This window comes from Lichenostomus cassidix, chromosome 13 (assembly GCF_008360975.1).
Source record: "Lichenostomus cassidix isolate B80296 chromosome 13, HeHo_3.0, whole genome shotgun sequence".
NCBI lineage: Eukaryota > Metazoa > Chordata > Aves > Passeriformes > Meliphagidae > Lichenostomus > Lichenostomus cassidix.
This window is the reverse complement of record NC_139494.1, coordinates 18,026,559-18,047,623: the sequence shown is the minus strand read 5'-3', so window position 1 is coordinate 18,047,623 and position 21,065 is coordinate 18,026,559. Positions and strand designations below refer to the sequence as shown.

The 21,065-nt window shown below is 51.7% G+C and overlaps 1 protein-coding gene across 2 annotated transcripts in view; it reads right to left on the bottom strand.

Annotated features, from left to right (window-relative positions):
* The window catches only part of KCTD16 (potassium channel tetramerization domain containing 16), a 52,041-nt gene continuing 30,976 nt past the window's right edge, over nt 1-21,065 (bottom strand). For both annotated transcript variants that reach the window (XM_085074096.1, XM_085074097.1), the window contains one exon: nt 1-943. In XM_085074096.1, coding sequence (XP_084930222.1) covers nt 492-943 — 452 coding nt within the window. In that variant the 3' untranslated portion in view covers nt 1-491. The remainder of the gene's footprint in view (nt 944-21,065) is intronic.

The following is a 21,065-nucleotide window of genomic DNA, read 5'->3' as shown; positions in this document are numbered from 1 at the left end:
TCTTTAAGCAATATATATTGATATATATATACATATATATATACACAGCTATATATACACACATATATATATATGCACATATATAAATTCACATGCTTAAACTGCCAGGGCAGAGCTCGGGCTTTGTGCTGTGCTCTCCCTCCACACAGAGTGCTCTGAGCAGGATGCAGGGGGCACAGAGCCCTCCCCATCCTCCCTGCCTGCTCCAGGCCACACGAGCATCCCTTGGGCTGGGTCTGCCTGTGCCCTTAAGGTTTTCAGCTTGTGTAAGACTCCAAGTTTACAAACAAAAGCGTTTGTCATTGTGCTTCCAGGACTGCAAAAATATCGTTCCCCTACGACTAGAAATGTTAAGGTGAAATAGGCAAATTAGGCAGTACTAGAGATGGATTTTGGTTTCAGTGACCTAACAAATAGTTATTACTGGGAATTATTTGTGCCACTCAGGATTGGCTCTAACGAAACAAGATGTGTGCTCTCCCACCCGAAGCCTAAAGGTGGTATTTCCGCAGCAGTTCGGATTGCCAGGGGTGTTTCCTCTCGGGAAACCTGTCTGGGATTTTGATTTTGAGGAAATCCTGGATACATTTCTCCAGCTCTTCCTCGATGGAGAGCTTCTCCTTCACCGCTTTCTTCTTGCTGGAGTTGGACTCGCGGGAGCCGGAGGTCAGAGTCCGGAGCAGGTCGCTCTTCCTGCGGATCTCGGATTGCTGCAGCAGCTGCACAGGTCCCTTCTTGGCCGGCCGGTCCAGAGTCTGAATGTTGGGCTGGCGGGTGACAGGGCCGCAGATCACCGTCTCCTGGGGGGAGCTGGCCTCGGACTGGCTGTCGCAGCTCGACGTGGACAGCTCGTTGCAGGATGTTCCACTCTCGCCCTCCTTGTCGCCCTTGCCGTTCTTGCAGCAGCAGTCGCAGTGGGATGAGGACCAGCGGGAGGGCTCACCTGCAGGGGAGCAGAGAGCTGGGGTTAGGGCAGCTCCAGAGCCCCAGGACACCCCAGGACACCCTGGGACACCCCAGGACACCCCAGGACACCCCAGGACTGGGAGGGCAGCCAGTGCCACAGGAACCATCACCTACCCTGAACATCCCCACAAACCACCAGCAAAGCTCCCTCTGCCCAGCCCAACAGGAATTCATTCCATTAACCCTGGAGCTCCTCCCTCCACCCCTGGCATGTCCTGCTCTGGTCCCTGCAACATCCAACGGGGGCTGAAACTTCTGAGATTCTCAGCGAGAAACTCACATTTAACCCAATCCAGTGTTGAACCTGACTGAGCAACCGTGGCTGGAGCTCCCCTGACCTCTCCAGACACTGTTTCTTCTCTGAGGCTCCACTGTGGGCAGCTGTGGCTGCCAGATGGTGCAGCCAGCATTGCCAGCCTGTGCCCTGGTGGGCATCATCCCCCAAGACCCTCATTGAAAAATGGGGAAAAAAGAAGAAATAAAAGAAAGAGAGGTTGGTGCCAATTCAGAGCCCCAGTCCCAGGGAGGGAGCTGTGAGCACTGACAGAGCTGCTGGCTGTCACAGCCTTGCTCTCCTGTGGCTCCATCCTCACCCAGCCAGGAACACAATGCACATCATTTACAGGAACAGGCGGAAAACCAGAAGGCAGGAAGGCTCCTCATCTCCTCCTTCTTCCTTGTCAATGATGGAGGAGTCTCTCAGTCTGGGAGCTGCAGGGCTATCCCTAATTTACAGACTCACTTCAAAGCTGTCCTGTGCCTTGTCTGAAAACAGTCAATATCGGCTAAATTGAAATTTTTATCAATTTCTAGGCTTGGACAAAGCCATTATGAACCGAGCCCCTGTAAAACACTGATCCACATGCTCTGAGGACATTTCCAGGAGTTGTGTGGATTGCAGCTCCTTTGCCCCCTGACCCAACTCTGGGGTGGCAGCTTGGGCAGAGGAACCACCAGCTGCCATCAGGCACAACCACAGCATCGACTTCATTAGCACTAAACAAGGCTTTTACAAGTCAATTAAGACCTAATAGATGCTAATTTCACTTAATGAATATTCACCAACAATGGGCACAGCACGGGTAAGCCAGGAGACCGAAATTCATTTATTCATGAGTCAGAGCTGTGGAAACCAGGGGGGTTCAGGGGCTGGGAACACCCAGGGTGTGGAGAAGCTCCCTGGGCACAGAGCTGGGCTGGGCTGGGCTGGCAGGGAGGGTCAGCAGTGCTGCTGTGAGAACACAGAGATCTCCAGACCCTGGGAACATCTGGCTGAGTGGGGAGAGCTGCAGGCAGAGAGCTCCTTGCACACCTGAGCTGCTCCTCCAGGCTGAGCAAACCTGGAGTGAAGAGTTCATGGTGACAGAGGAACAGCTACAGACCCACAGGCTGGGCTGCAGGACTCCTGCCAGGGCCAATCCACTCCTTTGGGAAGCACTGAGTGTGAATGAAGGGTTTTGTTGGAGCCCCAGGACGGTGTGAGTGCCACAAGTGGCAGTTTTCCTGGAGCTCTGGGCCAGCAGAGCCTCTGTTCCCCTGGAAGCTGAGGGTGCTCTGTGTGCCAGGGCTGGGCATCCCCTGGGCTGGGGGTTTGCACAGCTCCAGCACCACACATCTGCCACGTCTGGGGCTGTCAGGGTGACAGGCAGGACTGAGCAGAAACAAGAGCTGTTCCTCTGTGCTCTGCAGGGCTGGGGAAGCACCTGCAGCAGCAGCAGCAGGGGGAGGAGGAGCTGAGCCACAATGGCAGCAAACGGAGCATCGCGCTGACTGAACCACAGCACTCATTAATTAATGTCTAAATGCTCTGAGATTCTTAGATAAAAGTGGCTAATTAATTCTGGCCTGGCTTTCCTGCTTTCCTCCCTGATCTCAGCACATTTCTCTCCCAGTGCCCTAATTATAATTATTATTATTAGAAGCTTCTGAAGCAGCAGCAAAGCCTCTGATGTATAATTGACACACAAACCATCAGCCACCCAGTTTTCCCCTTCTCCTCTCCCTCTTTCCCAACAAACAGTGTGCAAGGAGGGAATGGGAAATCCCTGGGCAGCAGGATGGCTGCTGGGAGAAAACTGGGGAGGAGAGAGGAGCTGGGATAGAAACCAGGATTAATAAAAGCCAAGGAAGAGTTTTCATGGTGAGATGGGGAGCTGCAGGAACACCTTGAGGGGTCTAAAAGTGCCCCAAAGCCCAATGTTGTCATATTTCAGAACAAATGTTACAAATTTCCATTCCACAGGACATCTCAAAAATGTCTTTTTTCCCCTCCTGCACTTGGATGGAAAGGCCCAGCTGTGGGAGGCACTCCATGGGATGGATGGGGATTGAGCTCTGTCACAGCTCTGCCCTCAGAATCCTCCTCACAATAATGTTCCTTTTGTTCACTCCCTGCAGGTTTCACAGCCCTTTTTGCTGAGGTTTGTGGGCAGCTCAGGCTGGTGTCACAGCTGGGAAGGGACAATGTCCCCAGGCAGCAGCTGAGACACATCTGGTGCCATTTTTGAGGCAGACAGGGATATTTTCTCTATCCAGACACTCATTTACCTCCACGTTGTGGCTGTACCAACCTCCCAGTCTGTGATCATCACCTGAACCATTTTCCTCCTGTTCTCAATCCACTCTGGTCCATTTATGTTGTCCTTTCACCTTTCATTCCTTTTCCTACTTCTTCTGCTTTAGGGCTTTGTTGTTGGTTTGATTTATTTCTGTTTCACACTCCTTTTTTTTCTTTTTTTTTTTTCTCCTTCCTGTCCCATGACTTTCACCTCTCCTTTGTTCTGGGTTTTGCTGCCTCCTCTCACTTTCTCTCCTCTGCTGGGGCTCCCTGCAGCACTGATCCCTGATTAGTTTGAGCACTAATTAAGCACAGTGCCCAGGCAGGCAGGGCTGGCAGGTGGGAATAGGGACACCCCTGGGACACCCCTGGGACACCCCTGGGACAGCCCTGGGACAGCCCTGGTCACCTCCCTGTCACCACCATCCCACTGCAATCCTGCCACCTCTGTTCTCTCATCACCCAAAACCGAAGTGTTGAAGCTTTTAAAGATATTCCCCATTATCCATGGGGTCAGTCAGAGCTGGGTTTCCCCAGGCTGAGGACACTGTGATGGTGCAGTGACAATTTGATTTAGGCCACCACTCAGGCATGCCCAGTGCCCCCAACAGGCATCCCTGCAGGAACGAGGGGCTGTGATTGATGGAGACCAAGCTCTAATTGGGGTTTTAACACACCTATTCTGGCTTGGGAATCAGGCCAGATTTATCAGCAGAAAATGCTCCTGTCTAAACAAAATGACCCAGGTAAAGCTGAGCAACAATGACAAATTCCAGGCACTGATGAGCTCCAGGATCTGTGCTGGCAGCAGGATGGACACCCCTGGATTTATTTGCTTTCAGGATCAAATATCTGCAGGAAACTTTCAGTGAGAGACAAAGCCAGGGAAGGACTTGGCAGTAACACCATTGGTTTGAACCTCCCGTGTGTTCAAAGGCAGCAGTGAGTGGGGGGAAAGGGATGTGGGGGATGAGGGAACTGGGAGGAGGATGGGAACTGGGGAGAAAGGGATCCAGGGAAGGAAGGGAACAGGCAGAACACATGGTTGTTCAGCCCCCTTAGGAAGCTCACACCATTTTTTACCCTTGTAGGGGCAGCTGGGGATACCTGGGTGCTGCCATCTGACTTAAATTAAATTTAAATTCAAATTTTCTAATTCAAAGTGTTTTCCATTTAAATGTTCAGAACCTGCCAACCCGACATAAACCCCTGAATTGTGCCATGGTCTCTCTTGTTTGTGCACAGAGATTTTCAGCCACTCCCCAGCAGCACACACACTTCCATCAGGAGTCTCCCAGCACATTGTCATTTTACCAGCACTCCTGCAATCTTCCCTAAAGCACTCAGTTCCGGAAGTGAACTTCTGTAAGAGTATCAAATTTGTTTGGAAATAAAAAAAAGTTCCCCAAACGGTGGAGAAAAACAAGAGACCTGGTGTTAAAATACCAGAAGGCATATTAAATGAGCCAAAATATTTATATATGGCTCCTCTCAAAGTACCATGTGATGAAGTCAAAATTCGGAGAGGATGGAGAAGCCTGAAGTGTGAGCAGCAGGATGGTGACACAAAGCTGGGGACAGGCTGGTCACAGTGCCAGGGGGGTTGTCAGATTGTCTGACACTGTGGGACATCCCAGGCCTTACAGGTGACTCCTGACAAACCCCTTAGAGAAGAAAACTCCTCCTGCAGTCAGCTCACTCTCTGGGCATCACTGCAGTGCAATGACCATCCTGGGCTCCCTGCAGTGCCCCAAGCTGCCCACAGCTCTCTGTGAGCTCTGGAGCCCCCAGGCTGCACCTCCATCCCCTCCTGCCCTGCAGCTCCAACCCCCTGGGAAATCCTTGGATTTCCTGCAGCAGGAGCAGAGCTGAGCACTGCCCTTCCAGCTCTCACTGGGATTTTTCACCGATGGTTCAGCAAAGACTGAAGTTCTTCAGCCTCATGAGCTGTGAAAGGATTGTGGGAAGAGCTGAGAGCTCTCAGCATTCAGCATTCCCATGCAACAGAAATACCTCAAGGAATAATTCAGTGCTGCTGGCTCCCCTGCTCTGTGCTCCCCTTCCCCAGGACTGGGAATAGAAACAATATTTGGCCATCAGGACTGAGGCAATTCAATCTATTTTCTTCTGGGAATATGATGTTGATATGAAAACTTGACACTTTAGTTTTCTTCTGCCCACAGCATTTGCTCTTTCTGTTCTGCCAAACAGCTCAGGTAAGTTTGGAGCAGAGAATTCACAGCTGCCACTATTTGCACCTTCCTTCTTCCAGTTCAGCCTTGCCTCCTCAAATTTAAGACTTTTCTGAATAGTTATGTGATTTATCAATGCCATATTAACACAGCACCTTCAAACAGCCTTTCCTTTTGCTTTCTCTTGCTTTCAATTTATGCTCACGAATTGAACTTGAAGTTTGATGGAGTGAAAGCAGCCTGGGTGAAGGCTGATCCCCTGGAGAGATCCCTGGCCAGGCTGAGCTGCCCTCTGCTCAGCCACAGCCCAGGGAGGTGGTGCAGGTGGATCACAGATTGAACCACTGCTGTTTTGTACTGACGTATTCCTGATGTTTATTAAGAAAGAAACTCCAATCATGCCTTAATTAAAACACAGGTACAACCAAATTAGTCTGAATAATCAGAAAACACCTCTCCTCACAGTGCCCTAATTCTGGAATTACCCACAGGAGCTTTGCAGAAATGCAGAGTGAGGGGAGAGTCAGCCTTGGACACGTGCTGGGATTGGGGTGCACAGCCCCTCTGGGCACTGTATGGATATTTCCATACCTATATGGATATTTCCATACCTATTTGGAGCCCCAGTTTACATTAAATGAGCCCCATTTTGGACACCTGTTTTAATTAGCAAAGCCAAAGTCTTTATTGCTCCTGCTTCTCGAAGACCTGAGTTAGAAACTGCTGACAGATGGTTGTGGTAATGTGGGAGCCAGAATTCTTGAATTTTTGAAAATTAGAGCTCATGAACTCAAAAATGCTCTGGAGATCCGAAGCTATCATGTCAGCCTATGTTGTTCCAATTAATTGCAATCAATCGCTAATTGAGAGCTATTTTCAGCCTTGTCATTACTCTGAACATAATGGAGAATAAATTGCATGTTCCCCTTTACCCCACCACAGATGACATGAGTGCAAAGAAATCTCAGGGAGCAGTGAAAAGGAGGAACAGGAACCTGATTCCTGATTTCCTCCTGTCCCCTGGCAGGGACAATAAAACAGGAGCTGTGGATTTCGAAAGGAAAGAGAGAAGGGCTGAGACAAGGGATGGCAGGCAATCCTTGGGGCTTCACCTCCACAGCCTGACAAAATGGCAGCTCTGATATTTTAACAAGAACTCCATTTTCTCTGAGATTCCCTTCCAAGCCAAGCACTCTCTGATTCCATCACAGCCCTGGGGACAGGAAGCACCGCTTGGAATGGCATTAATGGGGCAGCAGTTTGGTTTGGCTTTACAGCAACGACCCCAAGTCCTGACAGAGCTATTTTGACATGAAAATCCAATAACCTCAGTAAGTGTTCAGCTTGCTGCAGTGGTGGAGCAGGCAGACCCAGCAGGGACAGAGGGAGCTGAGCTGGACCTGAGCTCAGGGACAGCCAATCTGTCACTCAGTGTCACCCTGTGATGGGCAGCAGCTTGACAGGCTATTTCATCATGGCACAGAGGAAAATCCCCAGGCTAGGAGATAACCAGCTCTTAAATGAGGAGTTTCTGCTAACAGCGCTGCTTCCAAACAACGACTAAGGTGTTTTTTAATCCAGCTACAGTTCTGCTGTCTGCTCGTGGCATTTTCTTTTGGATACAGTTGGAGCAAACCCAGCTGTCCTTTTAAAAGACCCAAGTTTCACTTTTTTCTCTGGATGATTTAATCACATACTCTTTTCCCTCCTATTTCCCACCTGGTCCTCATGTACACTATATTTAAATCTGTGTCTCCTTGGGTCCTGGCAGTGGCCTCAGTGTGCCACCATCACATGGGAAATTCACCCCTTTCACCTCTCCTTTGTTCTGTTCTTGCAGTCGCTCCAGTTTCTTCTCTCTCATCTTTTACTCTCAGTATCAAGTGATTTGCTATTCTTGGAGTATCCTCCCCTTGTCCCTTTGTCTGTGCTCCAGTGCTGTTCCCCAAAGTCACCCTTCCAGGAGCTGCTCAGGGGGCTCCTTGGCCAGCCCTCCCTGGCTCTGCACTCCAGCTCTCCTTCTCCTTCTCCTCAGGGTTACCAACTCCTTGTCTCTTTGCTTTCCCAGTCCCTTCCCTTCACTTCCCACATGCACAGCAGGGGTTCTGATGCTATCAATCAATAATTAAGCTGTATAACAGGACTATCAATCAATAATTAAGCTGTATAGCAGGCAGTGAGCTGTTATAACACACGACTGGAGTGACTCTGTTGAGAAAAGGGGGTGGTGGGAGGAGATTGTTTGAATTTAAAGCCAAGATTGCTAAAGGCGAGTGAATCAGCCCTGCTGCTCACCCTGCAGCTCCCAGGGTGGCTGAGCAGCGTTCAGGGAGGAGTGGATCTGCTGAGCTGGGATCTCCAGGCTCCCCACTGCTGGCACAGCCCCAGCTGGCACAGCTCTGTGCCCATGCTGGATGCCATGGGAAGGGTGGCAGATGGAGGACACTGGAGGACACCAGCTCTTCCAGCTCTGCCAGTGCTACCCCAGGGCAGGAAGGCAGTCTCTCCCACCTGGACTGGCTGAAGCCACTCGTGAAGCAGCACTGAGCACAGCTGCCCAGGTGACAGAGGCTGCAGCAGCAGCCTGGAGCCATCAGCCCACAATGAGTTTGTTATTTCCTCCCTGCCCTGTTCAGCCCCTGTGCTGGCATTGCCCCCAGGGCTGGCTGACACAGCAGAGCCAGGAGGAACAGCTGCTTCTGGCTGGGAACAGTGACATGATGGATGTCCCTATTAGAGAGGGACATGGAGCATGGCTGCTGCACCTGGGCCAGGCACAGGGACAGGGACAGGGACAGGGACAGAAAAGCAGCCAGAAATGGTTCTGCTGAGACATCCAGCTGATGAAGATGCTTATGAAAACAGTTACTTTGGAAATCACTTCCCTCTTTCCTGCTTGAAGCCATTCCTGATCTAATGAGGAGGTTGTATGGGGGAGCATCAGCTCTTCCCCAGGCAGAGAGAGATGGGATGAGGGGAAATGGCATCAAGCTTCACCAGGGGAGGTTCAGATTGCATTGCTAGGGAAAATCTCTTTACTGAACAATTGGATCAGGCTGCCCAGGGAGGTGGTGGAGTCACCATGCCTGGCAGTGTCCAGGGCCAGGCTGGACAGGCCTTGGAGCAGCCTGGGGCAGTAGAAGTGTCCCTGCCATGGGAACAAGGTGATCTCTAAGGTTCATCCCAACCCTGTGATTCCATGGGCACTGCTGGCCTCAGGAGCTGCCCAGCAGTGCCCCAGAACATTCATTCTCTTTTTATTTATCCCTTGGGATGACAGTGGTGTTTCCTCCCAGCACTGACAAACAGCTCGCTCTCTTGGCTGCATTTCCCACAGTCCTGAACCATAAACACCATAAACACCTCCTGAGGACAGCCTTGTGTGCCTGGCAGAGGTGCCACCCGAGCAGGAGGGACATGGGGACAATGGCTCCTCATCCCCTGGGCTGCTCATCCCCCCTGCTCCTGCCAGCAAGAGCACTGCAGCTCCGTGAAGGGACACAGGAGCCCTGATGGCTGCTGGTTATTAATTCCTTGGAGCATGGTGATGATCAGAGCTGCTGCTGCCAGAGGAAAGGAGGGATGCTCTGACCCTCAGCAGGAGCACAGATGGTGCTGAGAGCTGTTGCTTTGCTGGGCTATCAGATATCCCTTTCCATAGGGGCAGATGCTCATTTTTTATGAGCTATTTAAGACACTCTCTCTGGAAGTTTTCTTATTTTTTTCCCTGTCTGAACCTCATAAACTGGGCTTCTGCTCTACAGAGATAAATTTGATTTATGTGAGAAACATTCCCAGGCACAGTGGGCTTTGCCTTAAACCCTGTATCTTGCTGTTCAGTGGTGCTGTGGCTTAGCTTGGTTTATTTTCTATCCTCTAAGTGGTGAATTGAACTTTCAGAAATGAATGGTTTGGTTTATCTGATTTAGCATCTTGAGCAAAGCACTTTTGCATCAAATAAATGCAGGCAGTGGGAGACCCTCCAGACACTACTTTATTCCAAACATTTTCAGCACTGGTTTCAAGACCAATTAAGTTACCCATGCCTGGACAATCCTAAATGCTCTGGGATCAGAAGCCTTTTCCTTCTGTGGGAAAAGGTCCTGAAAGACTTTTCCCTCATGAGTCTAAGGAAAATTTGATTTTTTTTTTTTTTTTGAGATGGGTACACTGGATTGGATAGGTTTGGGGAAAGTAAATTAACTGGTTTGGGTTAATTAATCTGCAGCTCTGCCCTGCAGCGAGAGAAGAAAATACTTTTTTTTCGCTGCCAAATCTAACAGATCACTTGCTATTTTCTTCATTATTGTTTTAAGGAGGATGCAAAAAGTCCATAGAGATATTAGAGGTTTCTATCAAACTTCTCCACAGGAATGCAGGAATCTCAATGACTGTGAGTCCAGCACCTCTGTGCATCCAGCTGTATCCCCAGCAAGCCTTCAAGCATTACAAATGCACTCAGTCATAACAATGGAAGGAGTTTTCTACTGTGATGTGGAAATGCATCAAACACGGAAAAATTTGACTAACTGTCCTTTGACCTAGAAGAAATGTTGAAAATTTAAGTAAGCTCTCAGCTATGAACAGACGTGATCCTAATCCCTCTGGAAATGATGTGAGCATTTCTGCTGGCTGGAAACGACTCCCGAGGAGCCCAGAGCTGCAGATCTGCTCTCACCTCACACAGCCTGCACTGCTCTGCCTCTGCACAGCTCCCAGGGCACCTTCTGAGGCTGCCTGGCTCTGCAGGACACTTCAGAGGGACAACATGGCTGGGCAGAGCTAATCTGAGGTTGGTTTGCCAGGCTGCCCCCAGCTGTAGGAATTCCTCCTCGGCAGAGGCAGCAGAGCAGGTCAGGGGAGCAGAGAGCTGGCTCTGCCCTGGGTCACTGCTCTGCAGCAGGGGAACCTCCACGTGCAGGAGATGGGACACAGGACACTGCCAGAGACACCAGCAGGGACAGCCAGCTCACCCCAGGCCATGGAGGTTCCAGAGCAGCCCTGGAGAGCAGCTGGGGTTGCCTTCGACTGCTTGAAGTGGTGGAGCTGGGAGTAACTGAAAATCCCATTTGTGTTTTCCTGATTTGTCCCTGTCCCCCAGCCCTGCCCTGTTCCCCAGCCCTGTCCTGTCCCCCAGCCCTGTCCCTGTCCCCCAGCCCTGCCCTGTCCCCCCAGCCCTGCTCTGTTCCCCCCAGCCCTGCCCTGTCCCCCAGCCCTGTCCTGTCCCCTGCTCTGCAGCCCCACACAGGAGCAGCTCCCGCAGAAGCAGTGCAGTTCTAGGGAAGCAGAACATTCATCTGCTCTAATCACACTAATTGCTTGAGACATTTCCTTTCTCCCTTCCCTCCTGCACCCTCCTGGGCCCTTTTGCCATCAAATCAGCCACAGAAGCAAAGTAATTTGGTCAGGGAAGGAGCTTCCCAAGGCAGGAGGCAGCTCTGTGGCACAGGAAAACACAGAACCCAACCAGGTCCTTCTACCCCATGTCCTGACAGACAGATTGACCCCAGCAGGACAGAGGGGCTTTCTCTGGAGGGGAAGGGGAGCAAACCTCAGCAGCCATGGTTTCAAACCCTCCCTCAGCTCCTTTCTTCTCAGCTCAACCCCCAGCCACATGGAAATGGCCTAGAGCTCATTTTTGGGAGGCGTTTGCTGCTGCTGACACAGGGAGCAGCTGCTCAGCTCTCACCTATTGCTCCATTTCAGCTTTATCTGGTGAAAACCAAATGCTGCAGCCCAGTTCCTTTGCTGGGGAAAGATAAATTACACTCTAAATGCATGTGTGACCTGCTGGTCAAGAGGCTCATTGTGGTGTTTTATGGTGATTATTTATTGACCAGCTGTGAGGTCTGGATGTGCTCAGGGCTCTCAAAGGCTGGAGCTTCAAGGGGACACTTAGGGAAGCCCTGGGGGTGCAGGTCTGACCCCCAAGGACTGCAGCAGCCCCATCCCAGCATCTCTGCCCAGCCAACACCATGTCCAGCCAGCAGTGCTTCCATGTGCTGCAGGCAGAACCAGGGTGGATAAACAGAGGAGAAAAGCCCAAGCTGTAATTTAAAGAGTGTAAATGTTTTGGCTGCAGCTCAACACCTGACTGAGTGAGAAAAGCTCCTCAAACCATTCTCAGCTTCCTGAGAGCTGCTCAGGCCTGAGTCACCTCGGGTCCATCCTGACTGTCCCTGCTGCCTTTGCACCAGGCTAAGGTGGCTTTGCTTGCAGGCAGTCTGACTCTGGGCTTAGCAGGATTTGTCCACTTGCTGGGACTTGATGTTGTGTTTCACCCCCAAAATTCAACCTATTGCCTTCAAAAAATAGAACCAACTCCTATTCAATGTGGGAGATTAATCTGTAACACGAAATATTTAATTAATGCAGTGAAATTTCATTTCATGGGTACTTGCATTTGTGCTGTGATAAGCAGTAGCTGAAGATCAGGGATTCACCAATGACAAAGGAATCGTTCGTCTGCATCGCAGTCAAGCATAGCAAATATCCAAGTAGTATTTTGGCATGGTCTGTAATGTTTGCTGTATTAGTCCTGTACATGAATAATTTACAGCTAAAGGTCTGTCTCACTGCCATCACCAAACCAAAAGCCATTTGCTCTAGTTATGATATCACAGTGACAGCTTGGCTCTGGCAGTTTCCACTCTGCCAGCTGATGGATTTCACTGACTTTAATAGATTTCTCTTACATATTAAGCAACAATAACATTAAAAGCAGCATTAGCAGTATCTGGGGCAGAGGTTCCTGTTTGGTTGGAGTCTGCTGCTGGTTTGGTGAGCAGTGGATGGGCTGAAGGGACACCTCAGTGGGCTGCCCCAACTCCCAGCACACTGCTGGCACTGGGCAGGGGTGCCAGGGGTGCCAGGGGTGCTGGGCAGGGCAAAGAGACCCCCAGGACCCTGCCAACCCACAGGACATCCCAGGGAGCTGCTCCACCTCAGCCTGTGCTGCCACTGCCTGCAGGGACTTGGGCATTGGGAAAGTATCCCAAATCCCAGAGCAGTGCAGTCAGATCCTCATTTACGCATTAAGCCTTTTTATATCTCTCTTGCTGCATACGAGGGCCATAAACCAAGCAGCAAAGTGATTTACTTGTGTTTCAAGGCCCCTTTACAGAGATGAAATGATTTATGGGCCCTCCGTGCACATGACCAAGAGGCCCTTAATATTTAACAGCTGTAAAAATCCTGCACAAGGCTGTGCATTACCCAGGCCTCCAAACAGATTAAGGTAACTCTGCATACACTGTGCCTGGTCAAATATTAATCATTGAATAATTTATCCCGTGAATTTATTTTGGTTTAAAAAAATCATTCTGCAGACAAATTTGCCTGCTCCAGTGCAAATACATATTTATGATATGGTTATTGGTCTAATGTATGTTTTCTGGTATCCTCCTTTCAGGATATCCATAATAAAAGTCAAATCCATCCCTAGGAACAGGAAGGGTGGAGAGCCCAGCAGAAGTTTCCTATGCAGGGCTGCACTTGGCTGGAGCTGCTGCCTGCACCAGGGAGCTCCGAAATGAGCACTTGCAGCCTCTTTAAATATTGATGGTGTGGCTGGAACGGTTATGAAAGCACTGGGAGAGCACTGGGAATGATGGAAAAGCCCAACATGTGGAGAGGAGCTCACAGGAATCCCAGCAGGGATGTGCTGCCATCAGCATCCACTGCCCACAGCCAAACGAGTCCCCCTGCCCTGAACAAGCCCTAAAGGAGTCCCCACACTCCAAACAAACCCCAAACGAGTCCCCCTACCCCAAACAGGCCCCAAAGGAGTCCCCACACTCCAAATAAATGAGCCCCCAATCCAAAGGAGTCCCCACACTCCAAATAAATGAGCCCCCCAATCCAAAGGAGCCCCCACACCCCAAATGAACACTCCTCCCTTCCCAGGCCTCGTTTGGGGACTTCTGCTCAAAACATTCTGATGTGAGCTGAAGGAAAAGCTGTGAGATTTTGGAACTCATTAGTATCTTGGGAAAAGCAGAGCCAGCTTGGAGTCTGTGCTGGAAGGAGAATCCACAGGATCCTGGATCACTTCTGAGATGTCACATGGCCGAGCCCAAAGGCAGCAGTGCTCAGGCAGGTCAGCTCACCCAGCAAAGACTGAGCCAGCCAAAGGCAAGGGCAGATCCAGCAGCCCCTGAGTGCAGCAGCTCAGCTGAGCTCCATCCCTGCTCAGCCACTGTGGTTGGATCACCTGAAACCCCTCTGAATGCTGGCATCCTCTGTGCCTCCAGACAGCACCACAGCCAGAGCGAGGGCAGCTTCTGGAGGGATCAGAGCAACGTGATTATTGAATTTATTGAGTCAAAGCCCCTGCCCCACCGGCTCAGCTGTCCTGCTCTCCCCTCAGCAGGATGTTCCCAGTTCTTTGGGGCCTCATTGCTCCTGCCTCCCCCCTGTGCTGCTGCTGGGCACTGCTGGGCACTGCTGGGCACTGCCCCTCAAACCTGGGCACCCCTTGTCCCCCAGCACATCCCCTCAGAGCCACGGGCAGCACTGCCCAGCACTGCCCTCATCCACATCCAAACCAAACACCAGCCAGGAGCTTCCCTTGCTCCCATGGCACCAAAACCCCACAGTAACCTTTATTTAACTGATTTTCAGCTCTTCATCAGGAATTGGCTGCAGCATTGGGATTGTCTCTTGGAGCAAGATTCTCCTCTCTCAGGGTCACATTACAGTCCCCAGAAGTGTCTCTAGACCCCCCAGGGACCTTTCCCACTGAATTGCTGGGCAGTGACCTCATTCTGCAGGAACAGGAGATTCCAGCCACCCTCAAACTAGAGGGGTCACAGAGGTCCTTCAGCAGAGCAAAACATACCCTGGAGTGCATCCTAACCCCCCAGGCCCTACCAGCAGTGTGTGCTGCTTTGGCCTTTCAATCCATTGGGATTTGCACTGTCAGACACTCCTGTGCTCCACAGCACTGCACTCAGCTCAGTGAGACTCTGCTCAGCCCCTCTGCAAGGAGCCCAGGCAGCAGGAGCTGCATTTCCAGCTATAAAGAAATAAGTTTAACTCTCTAGTAAACTCTGAGAGCTCCTCCATCACAGCAGCCAGCCTGACATTCTTTTAGGTGAGTATAAACTTAATTTTAAAACATCTGGGAAATTCCATTAACTGATTTACCCTGCAACTGATGAAACTGCAATTTCTTCCCGACCCAAACCACCATTCTAGCCAGTCTCGTGAGCTCAGCAGTGAAATATCTGACACTGAGAGCTATTGTAGCAGCACAAATCATGGGTCTCCAGCTAGGCTGGAGTGGGAGATCCCAGAACAGACACGTGGCCAGGCTGGAGCTCAGGGATGGGCAGCTCAGGTCACCACAAACAAATCCAAAATTTCAAACACAGGCAGAGCAGAGGCACAGAGCAGTGCAGGGGCCAGGTGGAGCAGCTCCATGCTGCTCCAAAGCAGGAAGCTCTCACCTCTCCACAACCTTCTCCTGAGAGCACAGAGCTAAATATAGCTGAGATCCATCACCTGCAGCCTCCCCTGCGGCACGGCGAGGAGAGCAGGGACAGAACCTCTGCTAGAGCAGCTCTGCAGCCTGGGCAGCCCTGGGCAGCCCTGCATCCACCAGGAGAGGTGCAGTGCCAGCCAGGAATGTCCTGAGTGTCCAACTGCTGCTGCCCTGCCTGGGGATTGACATCCTCATTGATGTGCTGAGCAGCCAGAGAAGAACATTCTGCTATTTTGTTGTGCTGGGGTGTTTTGGGTTTGTTGTCAAAGGGCTGCTGGCAGCTCCCAGGTCCCAAAGCCCCCAAAGCTCTGTGCTGGCATCGGGCAGTGACCCAGAGCCCTTTATCCATGCTGGGCAGGTGCTCTGGGCAGAAGTCTGTGCTGTGCACACTCAGGACAGCCTGAGGGAGCTGCGGGAGCCACAGGCTGCTTCATCCTGCAGAAACTGCCCTGGTGAGCAGCCCTGGCCCCAGCTTCAGGCTGGGATGAGAAGGAGAGAGCCAAAGAGACCCAGGGATTTACAGTCACTCTGTTCCTGCCCATTGTCCTCACACAGTGCCTGGGGCTGCTCAGGTTTAGCCCCTGGAGCAATGCTGGTGTGCACAGGGTGGGAAGGGAGCAGCAAAGGGTCTGCTGGACTCATTCCAGCTTTCCCACCCTCTGCTCTGCCCCAGGGATTCACACACAGCAAGGAGAGAGGGACGGGGGAAGCACAGCACTGCCTGGAAAGGTTCAGTTTGGAATGGGATGAATGGAGGAGGGAAGGAAGAAGAAATACTGCTGGATGGTGTTTATTTATCTTCTGAAAGGAAACAAAGGCTTCCCGGGACTGAGCAGCTCAATTAGGAGCTTGCTGGAGTGACAGATTTACTGCTTGCTCAACAAATGCATCTCAAACCAGAAGCACAAACGGGATGAGAGAATTAACAGAGGCATCAGGAGAGCCTCAGATAACCCGGGAGAGGAACCAGCACCCTGCTCAGGCACCAGGAGCTCCCACCGGGCCTGGTCAGAGGATTTGCTCTGCAGCTCTTGCCTGGGAGGGAAGAATTGCCCTGAGGAAAGGACACAGCTCCCCTGACCCCAAGGAAAGGACACAGCTCCTCTGACCTGAAGAAAGGACACAGCTCCCCAGCCCTGAGGAAAGGACACAGCTCCCCAGCCCTGAGGAAAGGACACAGCTCCCCTGACCCCAAGGAAAGCACACAGCTCCCCTGACCCTGAGGAAAGGACACAGCTCCCCTGACCCTGAGGAAAGCACACAGCTCCCCAGCCCTGCCAGGCAGTGCCCACTGAGCTCCCCCAGCCCCACTGCAGCATTTCAGCAGAGCTTTGTTCTATCAGATTCATCTCCAGCTGCTCTGCTGGAGATGCTTTTCCTAAAAATAATTACAAAGCAATGACTTCCTGGTTTCCTTTTCCTCGGTTAGCCCGGGGATGGGGCTGTCATTGAGCACACGGTGTGGGTGCCATGCTAGTGTCAAAGCAGGACAAGTGCTGTGGCTTTGTCCCCCTGGTCACACACAGGGCAGAGCCCAGCCCTGGGCAGCTGTACCTCCATGGGCACTCGGGCTGCTGTTTAACCTCAAAAAGCAGGTAATCCAAAAACTGTAATCCCTCAGTTCAGTAGCCCTGTGTCCCTCCAGGACACTTCTCACCTTGGGGACTGCAGGGAGCAATGCCCAGCTCCCTCAGGGGCTGTGATGGAAGCACCCAGAGGATCACCCACGCTAGCCAAGGTGAGGCTGTTCCCAGCCAGGCTCTCTGGCAGGCAGGTTTGGTCTCAGCAGAGCAGCGGCAGTGGCATTGATTCAAGATTTGCAGGTGCCCAGCTCACAGCTCAGCCCCTCCCAAAGCTCCCTGCAATTACTGCAGACAAATCCCAGCCCTCCCTCAGTACCACACCGGGGCATTTGTGGGTTTTCCGTTCCAGGCAGATTTTGAAAGGCACAAAAGGCCGTTGTGTGTGAAACTCCCGGGGATAATCAATGACAGTTGGGTCCTTACCAATCATTATGTGCTCAGAAATCTTCACTTTTGTGATTAACGTATTGTTTCTTTGGCTCTCCTCTTGATTAACAGGAATCACAGAGAAACACTCGCACATCCTATCATTACTGGCTCAGGAGCTCTGCAATTACGGATTTTAATTAATATCCTGGTTCAATTCAGGGGAACTCTGGCTTTAAGTCTACTTTTTGGCGACTCAGTAACAGCCATGGCATAGATGGAGAGTTTTGTCCCACAGCCTGGGGAAAGGGCAAATGAGAAAGCACATTGCTCAGGAAAACTTTGTTCTTTTATTCTGAAATCTCCTTTTCCAAACGAAACCTCTGGATTTAACCCAAGCCAGGCAGGGATCTGGCTCATGCCCACACCTCATTGCAAAGGTGTCTTTTCTGCAGTGTCACCAATGGCCATGTGCAGTTTTTGGGGAGGTCACCATGACAGCTCTCCAAAGTCATTCTTCCAACTCATCCTGAGTAGATGCCAACCCTGCCACCACCACCACACCACTGAGGGTGTTCTAAACTGGTTTTTTTGTATGTGGGACTGGTCTGGGCCTTGGCCAAATGCTGGTGAGGCATTGACCTGGCCATAGGTGAGTTTTTCTGAACGTGAATTTTAAAGCTGAGTCTGGCCAGGACCTGGATGATGCTGCAGCTCCCACTCCTGCAAGGACCACCATCTTTTCCCCTTTTCCCCTCATCCTTTCTCTTCAAGTCTCCTCTCCACAGCTGGCTTTTCTCTTCAGGTTGTCCCTTTCCTGATGGGAAGCAGGAGAGCTGGAAGCTCTGCCTGCAGCCAGCCCTGAGCACAGAACTCTCCTGTGAGCTCCACACCAAACTCAGCTCTGCTCACTCAACATCCCAATGGCACCATGGCAGGAGCAGGAATCCCATCCCACACCAGAGCAGGAGCAGAAATGGGAATTCTCCCCAAAATCAGGCACAAACCAGTGCTGGAAGGTGTCCTGGAAGAGGGATGTGCAGGCAGGAGTAAGGCAAGAAGGGAACAACTGTATTTTTAAAATAGGGGAACATTTCTGTGGGGAAATATAAATTGCTTTCAGCCTTGAAATCTCTTTTTTTTGCCAAGTCTTCCCATGTTAAAAATGATGGATAGTCTTATCTCTGCACAATCTCCTGGCTGTGCTAGGGAGAATGACCTGGTGCCCATTGCCAAGCTCCAAACTGAGGGTTGCCAGTGCTTTGGATCCAATCTGTCTGAAAAGTGTGACTCAGGGGAGTTGCATTTTAGGCATTCCTGAGATTCGGAGAGAGATTTTTACCCTAAATAAGAAATAAGCCAAGCAGACACTGAAGCTACAAGTGACTTGATATGAGCATCCACTCTACCTTCAGCCTGCAGGCATTTCCCTGTCCCAGGCACAGCCTTTCCCTGGGCAAACACACCCACACCTCTCTGCCCTCAGCACCCTGGGCTGGCTGCACAGAGGTGCCCATTGCCCACAGAGCCCTCCTGGTGCCAGGGCTGCTCCCTGCAGTGCCAGCTGCAGCCGGTGGCATCAGCGACAGCACTGCATGTGCCACCCGAAACCACGGTAAAAAAGCCAGGAGCAATTACTTAATGGCTTTGATCTGTGCTCTGGTGAGATCCACGGAGCATAATTATATTCTTGCTTTAAAAAGAGGGAGGAAGAAAAAAAAAGGCTTTATTTTGATGTTGTAGTGTTTGCTTCCCAGCAATATGTGCTTAAAGGGAACTATGGTAATTTATCTTCCCAATGCCTGCTTTCTACAGCTGAAAAAAACAGGAATAGCTCCTGTACATTTGCATTTCATTTTTAGCTCAAGCGCCTCGACGAGGACTCAGCCAAACGAATCAGCGCCGTTTGCAGCGAGAGCAGCTCAAGGAAATAAAACCCCCAGGGATGCTGACAAAAACAGGCATTAAAATCAGGATCTGCTCTTCCACGGGGAGAGGAACCCAGCACCTGGAACAGGATTCCAGGTTCACTGAGCTCCTTCCACCGGCTCTGCAGGTTCTGGTGGCTCCCAAAGGCCCGGGGATGAGTGCAGCCCCTCCGCAGAGCCTTCGGGGCCAAATTCCCTGCGGGAGCTGAGCCCAGCTCTCCGTGCCAGGGCAGGGGAGCTCAGCAGTGCCTGGATGGTGCCACGGCATCCCTGCTCAGCATGGCACAGCTCGGGGAGCATGCCGAGGGGCTCCGGGAGCTGCCAGCTCCCCTGGTTTGTTCCGAGAGGCTCTGAAAGTTCCCCCAGAGCGTGGAAATCCTGCATTTCCCATCCGCCCCGGGAAAAGTGAGGAATACCAGCCAGCTGCACTTTCTATGGGGAAGTGATGAGCACTGATCTTGGAGAGCTGCAAAACACAAACCGCCTTTGCTCAACACCTTTTCGGTTTCTCAGGAGGGCTGTTCCTTTCCCTTTCCTGTCTCCACACCCAGGCCAACCCTGTCCTGCTCTCCCGGCCCCGCGATTTCCCCGCACGGAGGATTTTCGGTCTTTGCTGTAACCCTGCCTTTGTGCGAAGGTCAGCCGGGCTCCGAGGAGAGGTTTGAGGCTCAGGGAGGACCGGCTGGCTCTAATCCGGGCTCCAGGGAGGCAGAGCCGCTAATGCAGCACTTTCAAGCCCTTCCCGGAGCCCAATTTATCTGCGAGAGCAGCAGCGGAGAGGCTGAGAGCAGAGGTGGGCTGAGCCGGGCTGGGGAGCCAGCGGAGCACTTCAATTAGTCGGCCTGAGCCTAGATGGAAAGCTTTCATCTTTTGATTCAGCGGGGAGGACAGAGGAGCAGCAGAGGATCTAAAAGGTGCCCATTGCCCCGGGCTGGCTTTCACCGGGCACCGCTGCCTTTGTTCGCCGCTCCTTTTGCTCCCTTTGCTCCCTGAATTCAGGCGTCACAATGGATTGCTTATTGCATTTGAAAGGCTGGGAGGAAAAGCTACTCCCAGGAACACGCCTGCAGTCAGGGCAGATCAGCCCCAGCAGCTCCCAGGCTCTGCACTGCTTTTCTCAACCGAGGCTGCTCCAAACTGCCGTCTGAGGCAGCCTGGCCGGCAGGAGAGTCATCCCCGCGGGTTTTCTTCCCGGACAAACCAGCAACAGGCACCACGGAGAGCCTCCTTACAGCACCTGCATTTCTGGGGCACAGATGGTTCCTCCGGCACCGAGCAGCTCCGCAAGCACTGCAGCCGCACCGAGCTGCTCCTGACAGCTCCGGGCTCTTGTTTCCTTTTCCAGAGCACAGGCAAACACAAACTCAGCGCTTTCTGAGCTCTTGGCAGCAAAGGCTGAGCGCTTTCCAGGGCATCACCTCCAGGGCATCTCCAAGAGCCCACAGGACAAGGGGAGCTCAGCCCGGGGAGCTGCCGGGCTGTGGGGCTGGGCTGGCTCTGCTGTCCTGGGGAGATACAGAGGTGGCACAGCAGGATTGCCCCTCCACACCCCTGCAGATCATAGAATCCCAGAATGGCTCGGGTTGGAAGGGATCTTGAGGTCACCCAGTGCCACCCCTGCCATGGCAGGGACACCTCCCACTGCCCCAGGCTGCTCCAAGCCTGTCCAGCCTGGCCCTGAAAAAATTGTATGTAAAGCTTTCTTTGCTTTCACCACAAACCCCTCACACTCAGAACAACTTCATCGGTTTTCCATTGTTGTACAACACCAAATCCAGAGCACATTCCAGGAGGTGACTGGGAAGAATCATGGCATTTCCAGTTAATCCAGCTCATGCAGGATTGTGTATCAGCATCACCCTCAATTCACCCTCCTGCAGGTGGAATTTTGCCATTTCCTGAACAGAAAGGTAAAACAACCCAAGCATTTCATTTTGCTAAAAAAAGCTTCATAGAAAAAAATAAATCTGTCTTCCTTCGAAGCGTGGT